Here is a 21,733-nt window from a genome sequence, read left to right as displayed (position 1 = left end):
AGAATAGTAAAATTCGATTTTTGGACTTTGTATGAAAAATGTGATACTCTTTATTTTTATTTCTTTTTCTGAAAGAAAATCTGAGTAATACAATATTTGTTTGGAAGTCTATGATAGTGTTAATTCAAAATCATTAAGGATTACTTCGAAAAAAATAATTTGTTTGGCCCAAGACTTGTAGGCACGTCTTAACATGGTTGCTTTTTTAAACTAAAAAGTTTAAAAAATTTGAAAAAAAGAAAAAAAAATAAAAAAAATGGTGAACTAGCCCACGTCATCATATAACCTATCATGCTTGTCGTACCAGAGGTCTAACTTTAGCTTCACAAGGCACAACATAGTCTATTCAAACCTCAGACGCACTTCGATACGATTGAAGCCTTGCTAGACTTGCACAAGAACATCTTGTGGTGATAGATACATTTTGCACGCCCATGTTCAACCTTGTGGACTAAGCATCAATAAAGAAACTTGTAAATCGTCTTTATAAAATAAAATACTCTTATTTTTTGGATTTATAATTGTGTTTTTTACAAGCTTTAGCCCTCATACTAAGTTTCATACTTAAATTGTAAAAATTAATTTAAAATTCAAATATGTCATTCTCATTAAAATTAAAATAGTAAGTGAAAAATTAACAAAGGTTTTGAAAAGCATAGAACATTCAAATTAGCAATGATTCAATCGTACTTAGTAGATCGACAATGTTCTTCAATTCTTTCATAACATCTTAAAATTTCAAATATCGATTTAGAATCTTCATTAAATTTTTAATATTGCACCAAATTTAAAATTACATTACATTACATAACAAATGAGACAAAAAAAAAAAAAAAAAAAAAAAATCACAAACAAAAGAATATAAAATTAGTAATGTTTTGCCTTAGGAGCCAATCCATCTCCATGACATCCATGCATTGATCGACCACACGAAGTTCAAAGCTTCTCCTTTGACAAATAATGAACCAACAAAATGAAAAGCTCCAATAAAAGGATTAAATAACTTCCAATATCAATTTCATTAAACGATACTCCTTCTATCAACCCGTTTTCATAGATGAAAATAACAAAAGTTTCATGAGTTGATTCGATAGCATCTCATGAAAATGTCTCCAAAAAAACTCAATCTTCTAACTTAGTTCAACTTACAACGTACAATAATCCTTATTTTAAATAACATTATAAATATTGTATTTGTTGCAAATAAAATATATTATTAATTCTTTACATTTGCATTACTGTCTTTTTCAAAAATTTCTCTAATATTTCTCAATTCTCACTTATGTGCTTAGCTTTTGAACTTGGAAGTTACAAAGGTGTTTATGCTCTAATATAAAGTTAGTTTCTCTCGTGAGAGATCATCTCTCATTGAGACGATCTCAAATAAAATTTTTTTATTCTCATAATATATACTATTATCAAATAAAATATTATTAGAATAAAGTGTATCTCTCAGTAAGACCGTTTCATGCGATAATTTTTATATAACAATTTCTTCACATATTATTCTTTAGACTTATATAATGCTTGTTCTTTTAAAATCCACGATATCCAAACAAGAAATTTTAAACTAATTTGTCTTTCATTAATTCAGTTAACAAAAAAAATTTTAAATGACAAAGTACACAAGACATTGCATTCTTTTATAGGTATTTTTCTCCAAATATAAAAGAAAAATAATTTTCTCTACTCTTTTAACTTGAAACAATTACCAAGCAAATCAAACCACAAAAGTAAATTGTCACTTGCCACAATAGGATAAAATAGTTGAAAACAAAGACAAACAAGTTAATGGAAGAAAATAAAATAAAAAAAGTAAGAATTAGTTTTTAAATAAAATTGATCTCCCATAATATATAAATGGGACAAAATAACAAAACCACCTAAAATAAAAAGCGAGCAAAATCAAAGGTACGCGTGGCACTGATGGCCATATGAAATTGTCTAGAATCAGAATCAAAATACAACGGATCAAATCAGTGTCTAGTCTTTATGAATCAGAACCAAAACCGGCTCAACCCGAACCGTGGCCATCACTACGCATCATCAATCCCCTTATCGTCTTCATCCAACCCCAACATTCCAACGTATTATTACGCAACTTACTAGCTTCCAATTCTTAAACCTACAAGCAACAATTATTTTACCATACCCTGCTGTCCTCTGAGGATATTATTGAGATTAGAAAAAAAGATGATAAACTTCAATTTCTAATTTTTTTCTCTCTTCTCCGTGCAATCTTTTACGACACAGCAACCACTCACCATCGCTGCCCCAAACAACGTGCAAATATTGATCGACACCCAAAAACCACTCAATAGAACTTGAAAATTTTGATTGACACCCAAAAACCACTTATTACCAACCAACCTACAGAAAACCTTCAACAAAGAGCTGTTAATCAAAAATCTGAGAAAATAAGCAGGTGAGTTTGGGCACCATTTGTAGGGTCGTTCATTTGGGAGGGGTAGGTAACCACAGACCTTGACAAGATTGGCAACGAATTTTTTTGATTACTGCAGTAACGGCCAAGTGGACTAACATAATACTGTACAAGATAGAGAACAAAGAGGTGGATGGGTGAAGGATTTTCGAAGATATTCTCTTAATACCAAACACGTATGGAGGAATTGGGGAGAGGGCCGAGAGGTCTTATTTTTCGCCAAATTATACTTTATTGATTATTTTCCTTTCAGTAGTTATCAAACAACAGTGCCCGACTCCCACTTCTCTTCTCCCCCTTCTCTTTTTCTCCCTGACTCTCCGCATAAATCTCTAGAGATGGGAAACAGAAAACAGGGACTAACATCAGCAGCTAAAAGCAATGGGAAAAACACCCTAGGTGGCCTTTAACGCATTGCAGGACAGAAAATCAAGTAAAGCACTGAATTAACTGTAACCAGTATGCATCATAAAGTTTTTGTAATAGTAGCAAAATAATTAGTGATATCAATCAGAGAGAAAATGGCAATAATCAAAGAAATCACTTCGGCCCACATAAGCTATTCCTCGTGAGATACATAAGCGAATTATAATTGGAAAAATCAAGCTCTTAGGTCATAATTCATCAATAACCATCCAACTAGTTTATCTTTATACCAACAGCAACATAAACATACTTCGCAGACATGGAACTACTGCCTAAAACATAAAACATAAGCCATTCTAAATTCACACAAACTTAACTGCATATGAACCCAAAATTAATAGATTTAACCTATCAGGATAATCAAGCAGAAACATAGTTGCAACATCAACATGCACAGGCATTTAATCAACCTATCCAAGGAACAACACCACCCTAATTCATTCAATTGCCATAAGATGTTTTAAGAGCCAAGGAATGAAAGCTCAGGACATGCTACATCATATTAGATGACTAATAGTACACCTTCAGTAACATTAAAAGGCTATCAGTAGTAATCTTAACTAAATATTTACTACTACAATAATTCAAATTCATAATCTCAATATATTGGGTACTACTAAACAATTACTAGTATCTCAAAAACCAGAATTTCCTAATCAATCATCGTGATTTGTAAATCACCACAAAAAGAAGAATAATAAAATTTAAAAAATTTAAAAGGTAAATTAAAATCACAAAACTCCCATCCTATCAAATCCCGCCATATAAGGTGATTTGTTAACTTCACTAATCACTGTTATTTACTTAGACATCCTCCTCAATAACCAAACCCACAGAAACTTCAGTGACGTTGACAGTGTTGACAGTAAATATTTTATTGAACATTATCTACAACATATACTAAATAATTTATTCCTTGAGTAAAATTAAGTATAAAGAGTGGTAAGGTACCTCTATGGGGCACGGACTATAAAATTTGAGAAGAACCAAACAATTGGGAATTCAACCTCCTCACCCCGCTAGCTTTAATACTGCAGTGACATTCGCAGAGAAAAGTCATAAAAGTTCCAGAGTGATTGGCCAACAAATTGATGGAAAAAGCAAAACCAGGCCTCAACTGCATAATTCAATGTTTTATAGAACATCACCAATATCTATTTTGAAAGAAACTACAAATGTTGACACTTAAGGTATTCAAGTACAATGATTGATCAGAATTTCACAACAAAATCTCCAGCAACTACCATATAGAATAAACAAGTCTTTTAACCTGGAAAACACAATTGGCATCTACTGCATGGACAGATTACTAGCACTGATCATACATATACTAAAAAAAATTAACATAATAGGTTTAACGGTAACCAGTAGCCTACAACTAAACTGCATTAACATGAACTAGATGTACGAAGCTTCTGCGGACTCACCATTTCTAATGCTGATAAACTGCCAAACAGAAACTATTAACAAATGGGATAGCATCATGCAAAAAATTACAAAAACGTCAAAAATTAAGCATTGCAATTTACAGACATTGGAACAGAAATACTTGATTCTCAATCATGTCTGTATATCTTGACAAGATCCCTCTCAGCTTCATAAAAGGTCAGTCAAATGGTTCATGCTACAGTTAACAACGAGTAAATAAAGCCTTTACATACTTGTGAGCCTGCTGCACCCTCAAAGCCCAAGATAAATAGCACAATTCATTACTACACTGACATAAAATTGCACAACAAATGTACAATACAACTCTACAAGAGACAAAAAAACAGACCTCCAACTAAATAACATAGACCAATAAAGCGCTGTAGCAGAAAAATAAACACAAGCAGCAGCAGAGATACAATCCCCAGATAACCCACAGATACTAGATAATAAATTACCTCTTGTCTAATTTGTACTTCACTTGTCAATGAAAAGCAAAGAACATCCCCTCCGCTTTACATCAACCATCTCTTGCAAACACAATGCCAAAAAAAATTATGCTTCCAAAAATTAATTGAGCAGAATATTAAAAGTGACAATTCAATAACAGCTTGGTATTGAAAACCAAATTCTAAGAGAAATGTTTACAATGTTCCAAATCAAAATACTTTACATGCATGCGTTTAAGCAGAATATCCTCTTTCTAAAAAGAAAAGCTATAACGCCACACCTTCTGAAGCAAGCCTTGTTACATGCAATGCTATCACCAACGCTGGAGAATATATTTGACAGCTACAGATCTGGTTGCATAAGAAAAAAAATATAGTCCTCCACTGGCATGCCTGCTAAAAAACAGCATGAATGACAGTCTCACAAGCCAATTTTGCAAGTTGTGTTGAACCCATCACCCTCAACTCATGCATGTCCATCTGAAGGTGTTTACAAAACTCGTACAGCATAAAGCTCAATTTTGCTCAGGCATAGACTCCTATCCAAACAAACCCCCAGTCCCCAATTCTGGTTGTAGCAACTCCTTCCTGCGTTGCTCTTCCAATGGATCGGGGCTCTTACGAACCCTACGCATGCGCCTTCCAAAACCATAAAGACAAGTATTAGAAAAAGTACAAACGAATATTACATCCAAATGATGACTAAACAAGACGTAATATAGTGTAATTAGAATACCTGTCTTGTGCATGTTGAGCAGGAAATGTAGGCATGAATTCCTTTGACTTGGGAAGAGGAACTTCACGAAACCAATCATGCTTAAGTGCAGCATCAGCCGTAATACGCTGCAGCCAACAACAAAGTATAGTTATAGTCTTGGCATCAACAAGCCATACCAATCAAGAGAATAATGTATTCTGCAATAATGCGCATACCTTTTCGGGATCATAAGTTAGCAATCTATTCAACAGATCAAATCCAGCATCTGAGAGAACTGGAGATCCTGTAAAGGATGTTGCTGGAAATTTTTTGCGCAACTGATTGTACCTGAAAGAGACAGTTCAATAGTTAATCATTACCAAAGTGTGTGCCCAAGTAATAACAACTGTACCAATTGAGGCCAGAAAGCCAGACCAGAATCACCCAAAGCTGGAAGCCTGGGAAAAGAGCACAAAGAATAAGAAAATTTTGATGCCAGTGTATAAAGCTCAAATGATAGTTCACGAAAAACTTACTGGTGCGTCACATATTTGGCCCTCACATGAGGCAACTTGGAAAAACCAGGCCAGATAGCCTCATTCGGCGTGCCAAGAATCCTGTATATCTGCACAATAACATAAAATCAAAAACCTGTATATCTGCACAAAAACATAAAATCAAAAACCAAGGATAAGAGAAACAACAATTAGCACAAATCCGTAGCTGAATGGGCATTGTGCTTCTAGCTCGAAATGAAATCAAATAATGAAGTACATACTTTTTGACATAGAGATGTACCTTATCAAGCTGATCAATTTCCGATTTCCCATTAAAAAGCGGCTCCTTTGACAACAGCTCAGCCATAATGCAACCAAGTGACCACATATCAATGGCTGTGGAATACTCTTTTGCACCCAAAAGAAGTTCTGGAGCTCTGTCGAATGAACAAAAAGGTTATGATTGAGATCTTAAGCCCCTAGACATCTTATGTTTATGGTCATTAAATATCTAAACTATAATCCCACAAATTGAATGGAGAGTGAACAAGAAATAAACAAATAGTAGACCAACAACCACAAAAACAATGCCAAAGACTTAATCCCAAGATAAACATATTAACGATCGATTACAAATTTGAAGTCAATGACCAAATAGACAACAGATGTCCAAGTCATACAAAATAAACATTATCAATTGAAAACACACAGATGTGACCACAAGATAAATTTGATAAAGAATAAGTCTTCACCTTCAAGAGAATACATCATATAAAAAGACTAAATAGAATCAATAAAATCAGTATTAACAAGAAAAAGATTGGCAGTTTACCTGTACCAAAGTGTAACAACCAAATGAGTATATGGCTTCAATGGACTCCCATACTGTCGAGCCAACCCAAAGTCACAAATCTTCAGCTCACCCTGGTTGTTCATAAGCAAATTTGAAGTCTTTAAATCACGATGAAGAACCCAATTATCATGAAGACACTTAATACCATCTAATAACTGGAGCATGAGGCATTTAACTTCACTTTGACTAAATGGCTGCTTCATCGTCTCCATAAGGCCTTTAAGATCATGCTCCATGTATTCCATCACCATAAAGATACTATCAAGGTTGCTTCCAACTACTACTTCCTTAACGTCAACAATAGATGGGTGATGCAGTGATAAAAGAATGTTAATTTCCCTCAAAGAGGTCAATGGAAAGCCCTCTCTTTCCTTTTCCATCTTTACCTTTTTCAAAGCTACGATCTCACCAGTTTTTTTATCTTTAGCTCTAAAAACTACACCATAAGTTCCTTCATCTATCTTATTTAGTCTTTCAAACTCATCCACACTTCTGCAGCCCTGAAGCATATTCACTGTTCTCTTGGGAGCAACTTGAGGTTCAGGTGATCCATGTGAATAATCTTCATCTTCTGAATCAGTTTCTTTGGGGCTACCACTAGAGTCAGTGTCACGGTATCTATCATTTACCTCAATATGATCTACCTGATCTTGATCAGTTTGATGACCACGATCTCCACTGGAAGGTCTGCTTCGCATGCTTCCATCAGAATCCGATACTCTTCCCTTGGCTAAATCAGAAAACTCTCTCGTGCCATCTCCAGCATCTGGACTTGATGACTTCTTGCTCCTCCTAGAATCTAAAAAGTCAGAAGATGGTATCTTCTTCCTCCTTTTCCGGATAATCTCATCATCAGATATTTCACCCTCATCAGCAGGAGAGTTAGCATCACCTGCCCACCTTGATGCAGATATATGTCTGGTGGGAATGTAATACTCATCTTCTATCTGCTCAGCCTCCTTGTCACTCCCCCATAGTCGTCCCTGAGATGGTGAAAGATGCTGTTCCTCAGCCGGCCCAGAGACAACATCATCTAATTGATCCTGATTCATAGGAGATGCATCAGGAGAAATTTCCAACTCTTCTCTGGGCTTATCACTTTTATTAGAAGATACCCCCTCATTATCTGCAGAAACTAATATAGGTGACTTCTGGTTAAGTTTCTTGATTGGCTGAGGAGGTAACGATGTATTAACCAACACAGCTTTAGTTTTCGACGCATCTTTGACTCCCTTGTCGTCTCTATCCCATACAATAGGAGTGAACTTTCTTTTCTTAGTAACCTCAGATGTAAAGTGAACACCATTCTCCATTTCTGACAGTCCACAATTCTTACCCAACCGTGATTCCGACTCAATAGGACCCTCGGAACCATCCTCACTCGACAATTCCCCAGGCTCACGGTCTGTAACCCTGGCTGCAAACCCACATCTCCTGGGCCCTCCTCCCCCTGCACCCCCACCCTCACTTCCACCTGATTCACATTTACCAGAAAACGAGTGATAATCCCCATTAGCAAGCTCCCTTTCTTTAATATCTCTCTGTCTAACCCTAGTTCTTTCTCTACCTTTTACCATATTCCAATCCCTAATCTGATTTCCGTTCCTTATAGTATCATGCTCACCATTCATATAAGCTATATCACGCCTAGACGTATCATAATCCACAGCACGGTCTTTAAATTCAATTTCGTTATATCCCTCATGCCTTCCCGCTGCCATGTAGGGAAAGATATCCCGTGACTTAAAAAGTCAAGCTCAATTATAACCCTAATGCTGAAAACCCTAATTTCGAATATTATCTATTCAATACAAAACAATTTTTTCTTTCTTATTGTTTCTTTTTTTGTTGAATATAAGCAAATTGAACACACTAACACAACAACCTTAAAATCAAAAATTTCACCAACTTACAGCCACAAAGATCTGAGAAAACAAATCGAGAGTAACGAAAAACAAAACACAGAATAAATGAGAGATTCAGCAAATAATAACCTTTTGAAGCGAGTTCGGAGTCTCTGACGCTTGAAAGCCAGTCACCGAGCAATGAATTGAACTTACTCAAAAAGCTTGGGGTTTGATTGATATAGAGAAAGAAAACCCTAGAAATCGAAATTCAACAATTAGAAACCCTATTAGAAGTGACAATCAAAGAAGAGAATTAGAGTGATTGAAAGAAGAAATGATGATTGATGATTAACGATAGATGATGATTGATTCAGAGGATGAGAGAACAAGAGATAGGGCCGCGAAGCTTCGAAGGACAAAAGAGGAAAAACAAAAAGGTATGAACTGAATTATTATCGTGAGAATAGCGAAGGAAATAACCGTAAGGAGCGGCTACTTCTTTATGCTCCGAAGTCCGACCTTACCCCTAAATTCTAGGGGGTGAGATTTTGGGATAAAAAGGTGGAATTAATTAAAATTAAAAATTATTAAAATATAAATAAAAAATAATTCAAATCTTCGCATTATTTTTCAAATATAAAATATACCTCGAAATAAGATTAAAAATGAATTATAAAATTTACCATTTATCTTTTATAAATAAATAAAATAATACAGGTAACTTTTTATTAAATAATTGTAAATTAGTTAAGCTACTTTTATGAGACGATTTCAAAATAAAAAGTCTATATGCTAATAATTGTATTAATTGGGCTACTAAGCCTTGTATGGTGAACGTCTCACAGTGAGATCGTCTCGTACAAGAATTTATGTAATTATTCTTTTTACATCTAACTCAATTTTCACTCATCTCATCTATTATCAGCCCTCCTTCGCATTATTTTCTTGGAAATTAAGGGGTTTAATCCCATTCCCACATCCCACTTGTATTCCATTCTCATTCTCATGTTTTATTCCCATGTATTATACTCACATATTAGAAACAGTCTTAAATTTTCTTGTTTTTTGAAATTATAGTCGTTATTTTCCACAATTTAAACACGTAACTATCGGTCTATAACAATACTAACAATTTCTCAGAAATTGAGTGCTTTTTCTTCATTTTGCAAGGCATTGGAATTTGATCAAAGTCACCACAATCTTAGAAACAATACTTATATATTTTGATTTTTGATAGCAGTAATTTATAATAAAATAATAAATATTAAAGTTGTAATTTGAAAAAACAAGTAAGCTTGAATTTTTTTTACAAAGGATTCATTGAATTATTATCAAAGGAAAAGAGAAGGGGCATTGGTTGTGTCATTAAGAGTTTATTTTGCGTAAGGTAGTTGTGACTAGCAAGTGTAGTTATAGCTATAGTTGTAATTATATGATTGTAATTGTTAAATTTTTAGATGTGTAAATTAGCATTGTTCGATAATAATGGCGATTGTGGTAGGTATGGGCATGGGTTTCGGACCTTAAGAATCTAGACCCGATCCGATTCTAATTTAAGGGTCTGAATCCACCTATTTTTAAATTCTATGAGTCCTGATCCGGGTCATTAATTCTCAAATTCGGATTCAGGTTCAAAAATTAAATAACCAAATTTTTCAATAACATTTATCTTCGGAGTAATAATTTTATTTTAAATTACAAACATATGAAAACTTAAAATTACCTATGATATTACTTAAGTAAACAAAATTGAAATCTAAGAATAATTTTGGATGACCACTAGTACCAATCTGTTGGTTTACGTAGTGGGCCCAATCTTTTAGTTAACCAATTTGTGTAAACAAAATATGGATCTAGATCCCAGAATTCCACAGCTTTGGCCAGTCAAAAATGGTACTCCACTACAACAGCTGTACAATCACATGTATCTAATTTTATTCCATGGATGATGGATCATTTGCCTTGTTTGAAAAATCCATCTTCCCATTACAAGTAAACCAAGATTGATCCATGTTTCAAGGGGTTAAATCTCAACATCGATAAATTAAAGATGAGTATGCACGCTTTATCAATCACTGGAGCCTTTCTCCCGTTGCCATATTTATTTGGAATGGTATATTATTGGCTTATGGAGTGTGTGCACCTAGTACTTTCCCGATAATATGCTAACATTCACAATAAATTGAGCCTAATGTAACATTACATGCATAAACTGAATGTAAAAAAGTGCACAAAGGCTTGTAAAATGCAAGAAAGAACTAACAACTATAATATTCTAGATTACGTAGATTGTGTTAAGGTAGTTAGTTCACTAATGCCAGCATAAGGAAGGCAACTTGAAGGAGAATGAAGAAGGCATATGACCCGTTCTTCTGATGTAATCTGCTTTCTCTGATGTGTTGACGGCTTTCTCGTTCAGTTTAGCCTCTGCATTTGCACGTTTCTCTTCTGCGATTCTTCGTGCTGCAGCGAGTTTATTCACATACTTCTCTTGTGCTCTCGCCTTCAATCTCTCTGCTTTCACCTATAACATAGCAATAAATTTAAAACCAATTATGATTTACGATCTTTGGTACCAATCGTGTTCAGAATCTCGAGCTTTAAACAATGAGATTGAACAGGGAATTTGTTAGAATTTTCACAATCATCTAACATTAGGATCATCATGTCTTCACTATGTTACTTGGACTTGGGATGCACTAACCATCTTGTGTCGGATACTGATATGCACCCAAGTGTTTTAACTAACCTATTTCAATGAAAATTTTCATGATATTGGCCTAAAATGAAGCATTCATGTCTGTCCGTCTCAAAGTGTGCAAGATCAACACGGGAATGAAGAGTCTGAAAAACATGGGAAATGATGCAGCAAAAGGAATTTTATGACCGATACACAACTGGATGATTGATCGCAACGACTCGAACTATGAATCTTAGCAACTACTAGCAGATAATAAGCAACAGTTGTATGCATGTGCACGTGTATATGACAGACAAACAGTGGAATCTCAGACCCGAAACTATATTTAAGGCTCGGCCCTCTCAATGCCAAAGCATTTCGAGCAAGAGTAAATGATCATGTACAGCCAGTGGGCTAGAACTGTGGATGCAGCACGCACAGTCCCTTTGACTCATACCTAGCACTGAATATTCTATTTTAAACGAGGGGAGGTTGAGATCCGACCCGTGAACTCTTGTCACGCAAGATCTGAAACCATGTCAAAGGAACCAACTCAACCAAAAGCTTAAGCTGATGGTTGAGGCCCCACGATATGTTATATATAACATTAAATACCTCCATTTTCTTCATCTCCATTTCGGCTTTTCTCTTCTCATGATTTTCCCAAGCTTGTATCTTCACTTCTTCCCGTTTATACCTGTAAATCAAACATGAAACTAACTATTAACCCTTGTTGAGTAATCATTAGTGAACGAAACGACACCAATCTAGTTGATGGGTGTATTGATCACCTGGCCATATATTTGGCACGCTCCGCCTCATCCCAAGCCAATGCTCGATTTTCTAAAGGACTAGTTTTCGTAGCCAGAGCCAAGTCGTTACTCTCCATCATTTTATGACCATTATGCGCCTCTTCTTCCTCCCCAATAGACACTCTAGTAGAACCATTTTGCTTCCCTAGAGGAGAATGGTAACTCTCGTGTTGACATCGCATTGGGGTCGAAGCCCCAGATGCAATCGGGCTACGAGTTGCTGGTGTGGTAGCCCGTATAGGGGTGGCTGTTCTAGAAGGTTCCTGACTAGCTATTGGAGTCATCTCAGTCCCCATATCCCTTACACAAACTGATCTAACACTTAAAGTAGAGTTTTCTACTGCCTTATTGATTCTCCAAAGACCCTCCTCACAATCAACATTCGTAGTATGCACATTCTTCACATTCTCTACTTTCTCCACTTCATCATCACCTTCATCATCATCATGATCTTCGCTCAAATAGTTATCCTCTTGTTGAGGAATAGGGGCAATCAACCTAGTATCATCGGCATTCGAATTTCTAGGCTTATTAGTCTTAGAGGAATTTCTTTCTCCCCCTCTTGAAAACCCAACTAGCCATTTTTGTGCATCATCCCATTTTGAAGGTGTTGGTTTTCCTAAGGCGGTTCGAGGATGAGAAGCTCTAACACCCCCATTCCCTTTATGAAACTCAAATGTAATACTTCCATTAGAGGAAATCTCTTTATCCTCCATAGATCTCACCATTTCACTCGCTCCCTCAATCTTACCAAAGGTACACTCAAAACTATCAACTTATAGTTAGCACTTAGTACTTAAAATAAACACCTTCCTTGCATAAACAATCAAAATTTGTCAAGATCCACAAATTCCTAATCTACCCATTAACATATTCTATAGAGTATACTTTTATATAAGATCCCAATCCATGATTAATATCATGTCAAATACCAACTAAATCAAAAGATAAAGTAGCAAATACCCATAAGAACAGTAAAATTTTGAGAAGAGCAATCCAGAAAAATCAACAACTACACAATACCCAGTTCAACTAATCATACAAACAATGAAGAAAACTAATCCAAGAGGCTAAAAATTTGAAATAATGAATGCCAAAACACAAGAACAATCTAACAAGAGGCAGAAAATACTCAAGAAAACATGATAACCTGACAGGAAATAAGAGTAAATGAAACAGTAAAATGACAGAAACCCATAACTAGAATCACAAAATTACAAGTGGGTTATGAAAGGGAGAGCATAGCATTTAGGAAAATGTTCAAGCTAAGAAAATGGGAGGTCATTCAGATCCAAAGAAGTAATACTATTTTTTATTTCTTTTGCACGTTTGAGGGTGGATTATGTGACAGAAAGAGTATAACGGTTAAAAATCAAGAGTATAAAAATGAGGAAAATCAATACTCTCTATTTTTCATTTTAATTTGTTCCAATAATTTTGCTTGTGATCTATTAATTTTAACATTTTAAGGCATTTTTACTATTTAACTCATCCAACTCAACTTCTTCGTAACATTTTTGTTAGAGGTAAAACAAGTAGCATTGGAGTATTATTTTGATTACGTGCATTTTTATTGCTTTGTCCTTTGATGGGTATGGTTATGATCAGTCCGCTATTTTTTCCCTTAGACTTTAAATTTGTGCGGAATATTAAGCTAATAACATAAACCAAAATTGAAACGACAACACATCACAATCAGTTACCAGTTACGTATATTTTTTAAAAAAGGCAATAGTACATAGAATATGGGCAGAAGAGGACATGGGAAAATGTGAAATTGTTATTAATTTGGGAGAGTACAGAGTACAGAGATGGGAAAAGTTAGCTTTCCTAACTTCGGTATCTAGGGAAGAGTTATTTGTTGTTACAACTTATAATTTTTGCTTTTACCATTGTTGGTACGTGGGCTTTCAACTAAGAAAAGGGAAGTGTAACGCTTATCAGTCAAACTTGAAGTTTGTAACCAAACAAGACTCATGTTTGATGTTTATGGGAAAAGAGTTCATGGTGGAAGTTCAAAGTGCACAAAGTTAGTATTTTTTAGTTCTATGGAACGATATTTTAGCTTATTTGACAATCAAAATAATAATCTAATTAATTCAACGAGCTAATTTTTATTGAATTAACTTTAATCTTTACTAAATATTTTTCTTATAGTTGACTTTAAACAACTAGCTTATATAGTTGAGTTTTCAGTTAATACTTTCAACTAATCAAATTAGCCAACAACTTTAGTTAATATATCTAGTTAATAGTTATTTGCCAAACAAACTTAATTTTTTACTTGTTTTCAGGTTATGATGATATTTTTTCAACAGACGGTGGTTAAATTATATATAAACATTTAATGATAGTTTACTGGAATTATGATTAATCAAGTTCAACCCTTTGAAACGTTCAGCTTAGTCTTATTGAAATAAATTTTTTATAGAATGAAGTATATTAATATAAATTAAATATAAAATGAAATAATTTTATAAAGCATCATTAAAAATGAACCCTACTTCCAATAACTTTCCAATATGAAAATGAGATGCAATAGTAAAAGTAAGTAGAAGTATGTTAGTGGCAATGTAATGTGATGATCCAAAGAGCAATTGATTTTGCACTCTCATTTTCAAGTAGTAGAAAAGTACAAATAATAATCGCAATTCACAGTCATAGAAAAGTACAAATAATAATCACAATTAAGTGTTGTACTTCTACAGTGTTGGATGTAGTGAAGACCTAGCAACGGTCCATAAATGGGTCATTGTTGAAACTTGAATGATACAAAACGAAGCGTACCACTGTAGGTCATTCAAAAACGACAGCTTATTAATGCGCCATGAATTTGCCATATTTACTAGGTTTGTCCATACTGTGTTGCCACACTTTTCTTTTTAGTTTGTCCTTTTTAATTTGTTAAAATTTCCTTTTATGGAAATATCATCTCCATTTTTATTTATTTATTTTTTATATTTTATATTCTTTTAATCTCATTCACACAATTTAAATAATCTCACAATCTTGTAATCATTGTACAATGTCCTTTTATTGCAATCCAAATGTGAATAGTGTGAAAAATTTGAAATTTTTAAGTCAAAAAATCAAAAAAATGAACTAAATAATCCAAATTTCAAACTTATTCCAAAAATAAGCGTGAAATTATCAAATCTGAGATTTGGGGCTATTCGAACAGGTCAAAAAAGACAAAATAGCTGTTTGCAGTTAGTAACTGCGAACACCTATTTTGACTTGTTTTTGTGGACCATGCTGTTCGCAATTACTAACTGCGAACAGGTCAAAATAGGTCAAATAGCTGTTAACAGTTACTAACTGCGAACAGTTATTTTGTCTTTTTTGACCTTTTCGCAGTTACTAATTGCGAACAGTCCCAAACTTCAGATTTGAGAATTTCACGCTTACTTTTGTTTTACGCTTACTTTTAGAATAAGTTTGAAAGTTGGATTATTTAGTTCATTTTTAAAAATTTTTTGACTTAAAGGTTTTAAATTTTCGAATAGTGTTTGGTTTATTCCGACCCTTTTCACGTGGGTTAATCAATTGGGCCCAACAATACTTCCAAAGGTCATTTAACACTTAATAATACAAATCAAATTTACAAATTTTATATGCGGCAGTCTCATTATGAGATACGCCTCATATATAGGTTAAATAAACTAATAATTCAAATTATTAACATGTGAATTTCTTGTTTTAAGGTTGTCTCATCGAAAGATAATCTCTCATAAAAGTAGCAGGTAAATCTAAATACCTATGTTTAATACATGTGAAACAAACTATTATGAAAATCTTTGATAAAAATCAATTATTAATTATTTATTAAAATTTGTCGAAAAAGCATAAACTAACAAAAATACCTTAGTGATATTTAGTCAAAACAATACTTAATAAAAATAATAGTGACAACGTTTAGTAAATTTTGTATCAAGATAACCACAAATTGTGTAGGGTGCTAGATAATCAACCTCGACAACAAGCATGTGTTTGGAATGAGAATTAGACCTCCCCGGCCCTCGATGTGGCCAGTGCCGTTTTCGAGGGTAATTTTAAGATACAACCGCCTAGAATCCAATTCATGAAGGGGCCCAAATTGAGCTAATCCTTATAACTAGCTAGCATGGATCAAACTTGCAGAATTAGATTTCTCAGTTAAGTGTATGACTATTGATGAACTACATAGTAGGAGAAAAAAATAACTAAACTATGTTTATATAAGTGCCCTGTTTTTATTTTCGTCTAGGGCCCAACAATTGTCAGAAACGACACTGAGTATGGCTTCGCCAATGATCACAAAGTCTCGACAAAAAAATGCCCCATAAAGGCAAAATGAGGCTGAACTTTCTAAGAGATCATTCCAATCCAACGAGTTCATCAATGTTGAACAATTACAATCAAGGAAAACACTCCTTTAGTCCCTTCTTCCAACTTCATAGATTTCAATTTAGCTTGAAAAATTAAGAGGTTTACATCTTTTTGATGCATTGTATAGCAAACACCTCTAATGACTAACAAAACTAGTTCTCCGATATATATGTCGAATTCGAGTTTGACGCCATCAAATGTACGGATATACGGATATATGCAGGTTACTTTCAGTTGTGACTCAAACGTGTCATGAATGATGATGATCTCTTTTACGAAGAAATCTTGCTAGCAAAACTGACGAGCATCGAAATCATAGTCGCTGTAACAAGGCCTAAGAATCCACCAGCAACGACCTGAGATAGTTCGAGTCGATAACCAAAAAAATCAAACTCACCCTAATGTCAAGACAATAAAGAATGCTGGCAGTTTTATGACAAGTTTTCAGCTATTGTAATAGACCATACCACAAACAAATAGTTATAATAACATTGTTCATGTTCTAAGAGAATTCTGGACATTTGTTCACATACTTTGTTTAGGGGGATAAAATTTGGAATCAAGACCGAAAAGTTGATAATAGGTTGTGCATGTGTAGTTGTGTACCCTAAAAAAGGTGGAGAGTTTGGACACAAAGTCGTTATATGATCACTGAGTCGGTATCAAATATCACAGCTTGACTACCTCAAACGATGCTCACTGTTAGGATGGTTTATCCCACATCAATGAATTAAAGATGGTGCATGCACTTTATAAGTTATTGGAACCCTTCCATCCATTGTCAAATGGTTTTGGGATGATATCTTCTTGACTTATGAAGTATGTGCACATCGTGTTTCCCTGATTATTTGTTGGCAGTCACAATAAGTTCAACCCAAATTTAACATGGTATCAAAGCAGACGGTTCAATCAAAAATTAAATAGTAGGTTAGAAAAGTATGAGGTTCCTACCCTACTTGATTACTTTCACATGCGAAGTTGACGGAGGTTCGTATGTGAAGGGGGTGTTGGGATGGTTTTTCCTGCATTAAAGATGACATGCACACTTTATAAACTAATGGAGTCCTTCCTATTGCCATATGGTCTTAAAATAGTATCTCCTTGACTAATAAAGTGTGTGCACATCGTGTTTCTCCAATTATTTGCTAGCATCCACAATAAGTCCAGCCCAATTGAACACTCACAGCTGGATACATGGCCAACAGAAGCGCTTACTCTCATGACGTGGGCGCCAACAGCATGACTTCTTCTGTTGATACTTGATAGTCTGAGGTTTTTCAATGCCATTGCTGAGCATATGATGAGATTCTTCAATGAATAAAAGTTTATAGATACACCAAGATCAATAATTTTGAAAGAGGTTGAGCTACTCATATATGAATTCAACTGGTAGAGTTAATAAAAAACATTAAAAGAGAATAGCATAAGGGCCAGCAATTCCCTGTGTTCTGATAAATATTGAAGGTTGGCTAAGAAGATTAAGAGAAACAACACAGCTATTCCGAATTTCAGAAGGACCCTTGTTTCTGTAAATAACCCTCTCAAGTCTCAAGATTAGCTCAATGAACGAAGATAATGTTCCTTTGGGGAATATCCAGAATGTGTTAACAAGTGACACTGCAGTGTTCAGACAGAGATTCACGGTTTATCTGTTAAAAACTTCAGTAACCGCAGGGCTGCAGGTAGGCTTTACAAATGCCTCCCTGTGAAGGAATGTGGTCACTCAACAGTTGGGAACATATGGATTCATTTCAGAGAGAGATAACGAAAATATATCAAGAAAAACAAGGGTTTGCGAAAGCAGTTAGCATTAGATGGGAATGTAGGAACAGGATTTTGTGAACGAATATAAGAGACATAATTCTAGTTCAAACTTTGGCGTTGTCCTTGTTAGTTGTGGTTTATACTTGTGTTATATGTTACACAGTTCAATGTTAATAGGTTTTTAATCATTTGATCTGGGCCTAGATTCTCCCCTGGTCGGTTCATTGTAAGGCATATCACACATCAATCTTGTGACGGATTCAGAATTGATAATTACAATATGTCAACCAAGATAAATTAGAATTCGGCTAAAAGCATACCCTTTTTAAAGTGTCGAGTATTCTCATGACTACTTCAGATGCATAAAAGAATCGAAAAACACAGCAACCGAATACATAAGAAAATACAATATAAAATTTCAAACCAAAAAAGACATAAATCATTTTTCCGAACCTGAGGAGGAGTGTGTCCAAGAAGCTCACGCAATGGTCTGCTTTCTGCAAGAGGATGTTCAGCAGGTAGTCCATAGACTATCTGGTTTAAGACCTGCAGAATATAAGTGATCAGAATGAGTGACGTAGGAAAAAAATACAATTCATTAAAAATAAGTAGGCGGGCTGCGGACATAGCTACCTCTGCTTGCCGTCCAGCATGTAATCTCACACCAGTTGCATCATACATTACCTGTCAAAGACTCGTGTAAGTATCTACGGGAATAAAATGAATTGTACAACAGCAATTCGTTCCTAATTACAAAGTACAGCAACTTCCATATAACTCTTACAGCCAGTTTGGTTATCGATACTAAATAGTGGGAATGATAAAGAAAAGTTAGTGTAATTTTGGTTGGAATATGTCTTGAAAAATTTAATGGTCATACTTATTCTCCTTCAACAAGCTCATTTTCTTCACAAAATTAATTCCAATGCATTACCATTTGAACCAGTGTCACATGATTTGCTAATCGCCTTGCAAATCACGAATCGAGAAAAGCGAATCATGGTCGATTTTAGGCTTTTTTTGAACCATTTTCAACGAAACCCAAATTTAAAAGGCGAACTAACAAGCGAATTATGTTTCACTGATTTAAACGTGTGGTATTAGGTGGTAATGGAAAATTGTGAACAAAATAACTCTTTTATGATCTAACTTTCATTACCATGGGAATGACATGATACACATTATGAAAATTTACACTACAAATCATTGCCATTACCACCAAGTAGTACCAATAACCAAACGGGCCGTTAATTCTTAAACATGCACAATATATAAATAACTCTTAAACAACCATAAAACCTAAAGAAGCGTCTAGCAATTCAATCATCATTTCAGAAACATGAAGGGCAGGGGTGGGGCGTACCACACACGCCAAGATCACTGCCGCAGCAAATACAGAACCACCAAAACCATCTTGGAACCCGATAGCAACTGCTAAAGCTGTGACTGTGGCAGAATGGGATGACGGCATTCCACCAGAACCAATCAGTTGTTTAAAATCCCATCTCCTTTCCTTGTACCTGAAAATCTATCAAACCTTAAGACTCTTAGGATATATAAAGATGTATGCTTATTCTTACAACACAAGAAGCCTACAATTAAGAATAAAAGAAATTTAAAAAAACTGGCTTTCTTGAGTACATTAGTTTGATCGTCTAACGGACCAAGATCTCCTATCCAGAAATGTAGATATAAATCCAATAAGGATTGCTAACAAACATCAAGCAGTGGTGGACCTATGTAGGAGTTTGGGGGTGCCCAACTGGAGCCACCATAAATTGTAAATCATACTATCAGTCAAATTTTGAGGACCCCATAGTTAAAATTATGGGTTCACCAATGACATCAAAAGACCCCGGAAATAAAATGGATATGATGTGAAGGTCCGACAAAAATCTAGTTCCCTTTTATACTCATCTGAACACATCCTTCGCGGACTCACCAGAGGACGGCTTTCAGTAAAATAGCAGTTAAGATGGATATGATTCAATATCCTGTTGTGTCTACTATTGACTACCAGCAATGATCACCTCCAGGCTCAATCCCAAACCAACAGCGCCGATGTACATTTTCTACAATTCATGTCATGTCAATCAGGGGAGAATGACGCTGGTCATTTCATTAAAAACCTTATCAATATTGAATCATGTAACATTTAACACATGGAGAATAACACGAGTTGGTTCATTTTCCATCTCGAGATGAGCATTCGGCCTACCCTATACTAGTATTTTGGATTCGCTTCTGATGCCAATAGATATGATCTTCAACCATCTCCTAGATTAAATAGTTATTATTCATAACTACCTCAAGAAGGCACACTCATTTAAAAATGCCCCAATGATAAAGAATTAACCTATTGATAGAGTATACCTAAACTTCACACCATTCTAACTGAAGACCACATAAAGGAGCTAACAATTTACTCTATTAATCACCCATTACCCAACTAATATAACACTAATCCCTCCAAGTATTATGGTTTGTTAAAATGAGGAACTATGTCAATCTACAATAAATGACCTAGCTACCAGAAACCAAAAACTTCCTTCAAATTCTGTTGCAAAAACTTCATCCCAAAACTATAGATTAACTTTGTTCCTCAAATTTCAGATAATTTTTCAATCTACATTAAATTTAAATACTACATTCAAAAACCCCATCATATGAGCTTTCAATCATCAAGATAATCTAATCACATGTTATATGCACACGTTCTTACCAATTAACTTTCAAGCATCAACATAATCAAATCACATTAAACATCAACCATAAGAGATCATAATCCAATTCACAACTAAGATGAAACTCAATAAAAATAAAACCTTTCCAATCAAGAAACAAGATTCAATAAACCCACAATCAAAATTGACAAATCCATTAATTTCTCAATCAATAGAGTAAAACCCACAAATTAACAACAAGAAGAAGATCAAATTATCAGATCAAAAATTCAAAACTTTCGAGAAAATTCAGTTTTAAGTCGTACCAGGTGGTGAAAACTTTGATTGATTGAGCAAAAACAAAAGCAATAAGAGCAGAAATCAGAGGAACATTGGTGAAAATTGAGGATGAACCCGAAGAAGAAACTGAGGAAGATGAAGAAGAAGATGTTGATGATGAAACTGGTGCCGCCATTAATGATCGAGGAAACCTTAACCCATTATCATCCATTACTTTGCAAGAAAAGTAATTAATGGCGATTGAATCGAAACGTAAACTATACGTTTCTTGAAAATTTAGGGTAACTAAATCGTCAATGAAACGGTAAGAATGTGGAGGGAAGAAGAGAAAACCAGAAAAAAGCTCCTTAAGTGGAATATTCTTTACATGCCTTGTATTAATATTTAATACTAGAATACTACTACTTTGAGGATATCTTCATTAACATCATAATATTCATATCCAAAGTCAATCATTGTTAAATGTCATATAAAGATTTTAAAATATTGTTTTAAGAAAAATTGTG

At 34.6% G+C, this 21,733-nt stretch overlaps 3 protein-coding genes across 11 annotated transcripts; all 3 read right to left on the bottom strand.

The window, feature by feature from the left end:
• Positions 1-1,791: 1,791 nt before the first annotated feature.
• Positions 1,792-9,140, bottom strand: LOC130821320 (cyclin-dependent kinase G-2-like). Of its 9 annotated transcripts, none has more exons than XR_009045329.1 (9): positions 6,773-9,136; positions 6,242-6,377; positions 5,980-6,068; positions 5,680-5,791; positions 5,483-5,589; positions 5,028-5,385; positions 4,756-4,827; positions 3,821-3,900; positions 1,792-2,775 (listed from the first exon to the last, which is right to left on the bottom strand). XR_009045329.1 is itself a non-coding variant. In XM_057687022.1 (7 exons), exons 2-7 carry the CDS (start codon positions 8,422-8,424, stop codon positions 5,286-5,288), a joined length of 2,196 nt encoding a protein of 731 aa, XP_057543005.1. In that variant the 5' UTR covers positions 8,425-8,507; positions 8,788-9,135; the 3' UTR covers positions 4,884-5,285. The 9 variants fall into 9 exon arrangements, 4 of the variants coding, with proteins under 4 accessions (XP_057543005.1, XP_057543008.1, XP_057543004.1 ...); XR_009045331.1 differs by having other exon boundaries at positions 1,792-2,125; XR_009045330.1 differs by having other exon boundaries at positions 1,792-3,900.
• A 1,650-nt stretch (positions 9,141-10,790) lies between these two features.
• Positions 10,791-13,516, bottom strand: LOC130821321 (uncharacterized). Its single transcript, XM_057687026.1, has 3 exons — positions 12,112-13,516; positions 11,936-12,017; positions 10,791-11,164 (listed from the first exon to the last, which is right to left on the bottom strand). The coding sequence occupies exons 1-3, from the start codon at positions 12,858-12,860 to the stop codon at positions 10,952-10,954; spliced, it is 1,044 nt and encodes a 347-aa protein (XP_057543009.1). The 5' UTR covers positions 12,861-13,516; the 3' UTR covers positions 10,791-10,951.
• A 2,815-nt stretch (positions 13,517-16,331) lies between these two features.
• LOC130821322 (uncharacterized) lies at positions 16,332-21,605 on the bottom strand. The gene is made up of 5 exons (XM_057687027.1): positions 21,254-21,605; positions 19,628-19,784; positions 18,898-18,948; positions 18,718-18,810; positions 16,332-16,856 (listed from the first exon to the last, which is right to left on the bottom strand). The coding sequence occupies exons 1-5, from the start codon at positions 21,436-21,438 to the stop codon at positions 16,773-16,775; spliced, it is 570 nt and encodes a 189-aa protein (XP_057543010.1). The 5' UTR covers positions 21,439-21,605; the 3' UTR covers positions 16,332-16,772.
• Positions 21,606-21,733: the final 128 nt, after the last annotated feature.

Source organism: Amaranthus tricolor, chromosome 8, assembly GCF_026212465.1.
Source record: "Amaranthus tricolor cultivar Red isolate AtriRed21 chromosome 8, ASM2621246v1, whole genome shotgun sequence".
Taxonomy (NCBI): domain Eukaryota; kingdom Viridiplantae; phylum Streptophyta; class Magnoliopsida; order Caryophyllales; family Amaranthaceae; genus Amaranthus; species Amaranthus tricolor.
The sequence above is the reverse complement of the archived record's forward strand: the minus strand, read 5'-3'. Positions and strand labels throughout refer to the sequence as shown.

Coding starts and splice junctions, on each gene's coding strand:
- LOC130821322 (XM_057687027.1), bottom strand. CDS start 21,438: ATGGATGATAATGGGTTAAGGTTTCCTCGATCATTAATGGCGGCACCA. Junction 18,949..19,627: donor CAGTGATCTTGGCGTGTGTG/GTACGCCCCACC, acceptor AGTCTTTGACAG/GTAATGTATGATGCAACTGG. Junction 18,811..18,897: donor ATGCTGGACGGCAAGCAGAG/GTAGCTATGTCC, acceptor TATATTCTGCAG/GTCTTAAACCAGATAGTCTA.
- LOC130821320 (XM_057687021.1), bottom strand. CDS start 8,514: ATGGCAGCGGGAAGGCATGAGGGATATAACGAAATTGAATTTAAAGAC. Junction 6,378..6,772: donor GTTGTTACACTTTGGTACAG/GTAAACTGCCAA, acceptor TTCATTCGACAG/AGCTCCAGAACTTCTTTTGG. Junction 5,386..5,482: donor GCTCAACATGCACAAGACAG/GTATTCTAATTA, acceptor TGGTTTTGGAAG/GCGCATGCGTAGGGTTCGTA.
- LOC130821321 (XM_057687026.1), bottom strand. CDS start 12,860: ATGGTGAGATCTATGGAGGATAAAGAGATTTCCTCTAATGGAAGTATT. Junction 12,018..12,111: donor CGTGCCAAATATATGGCCAG/GTGATCAATACA, acceptor TTTGATTTACAG/GTATAAACGGGAAGAAGTGA. Junction 11,165..11,935: donor TGGAGATGAAGAAAATGGAG/GTATTTAATGTT, acceptor GCTATGTTATAG/GTGAAAGCAGAGAGATTGAA.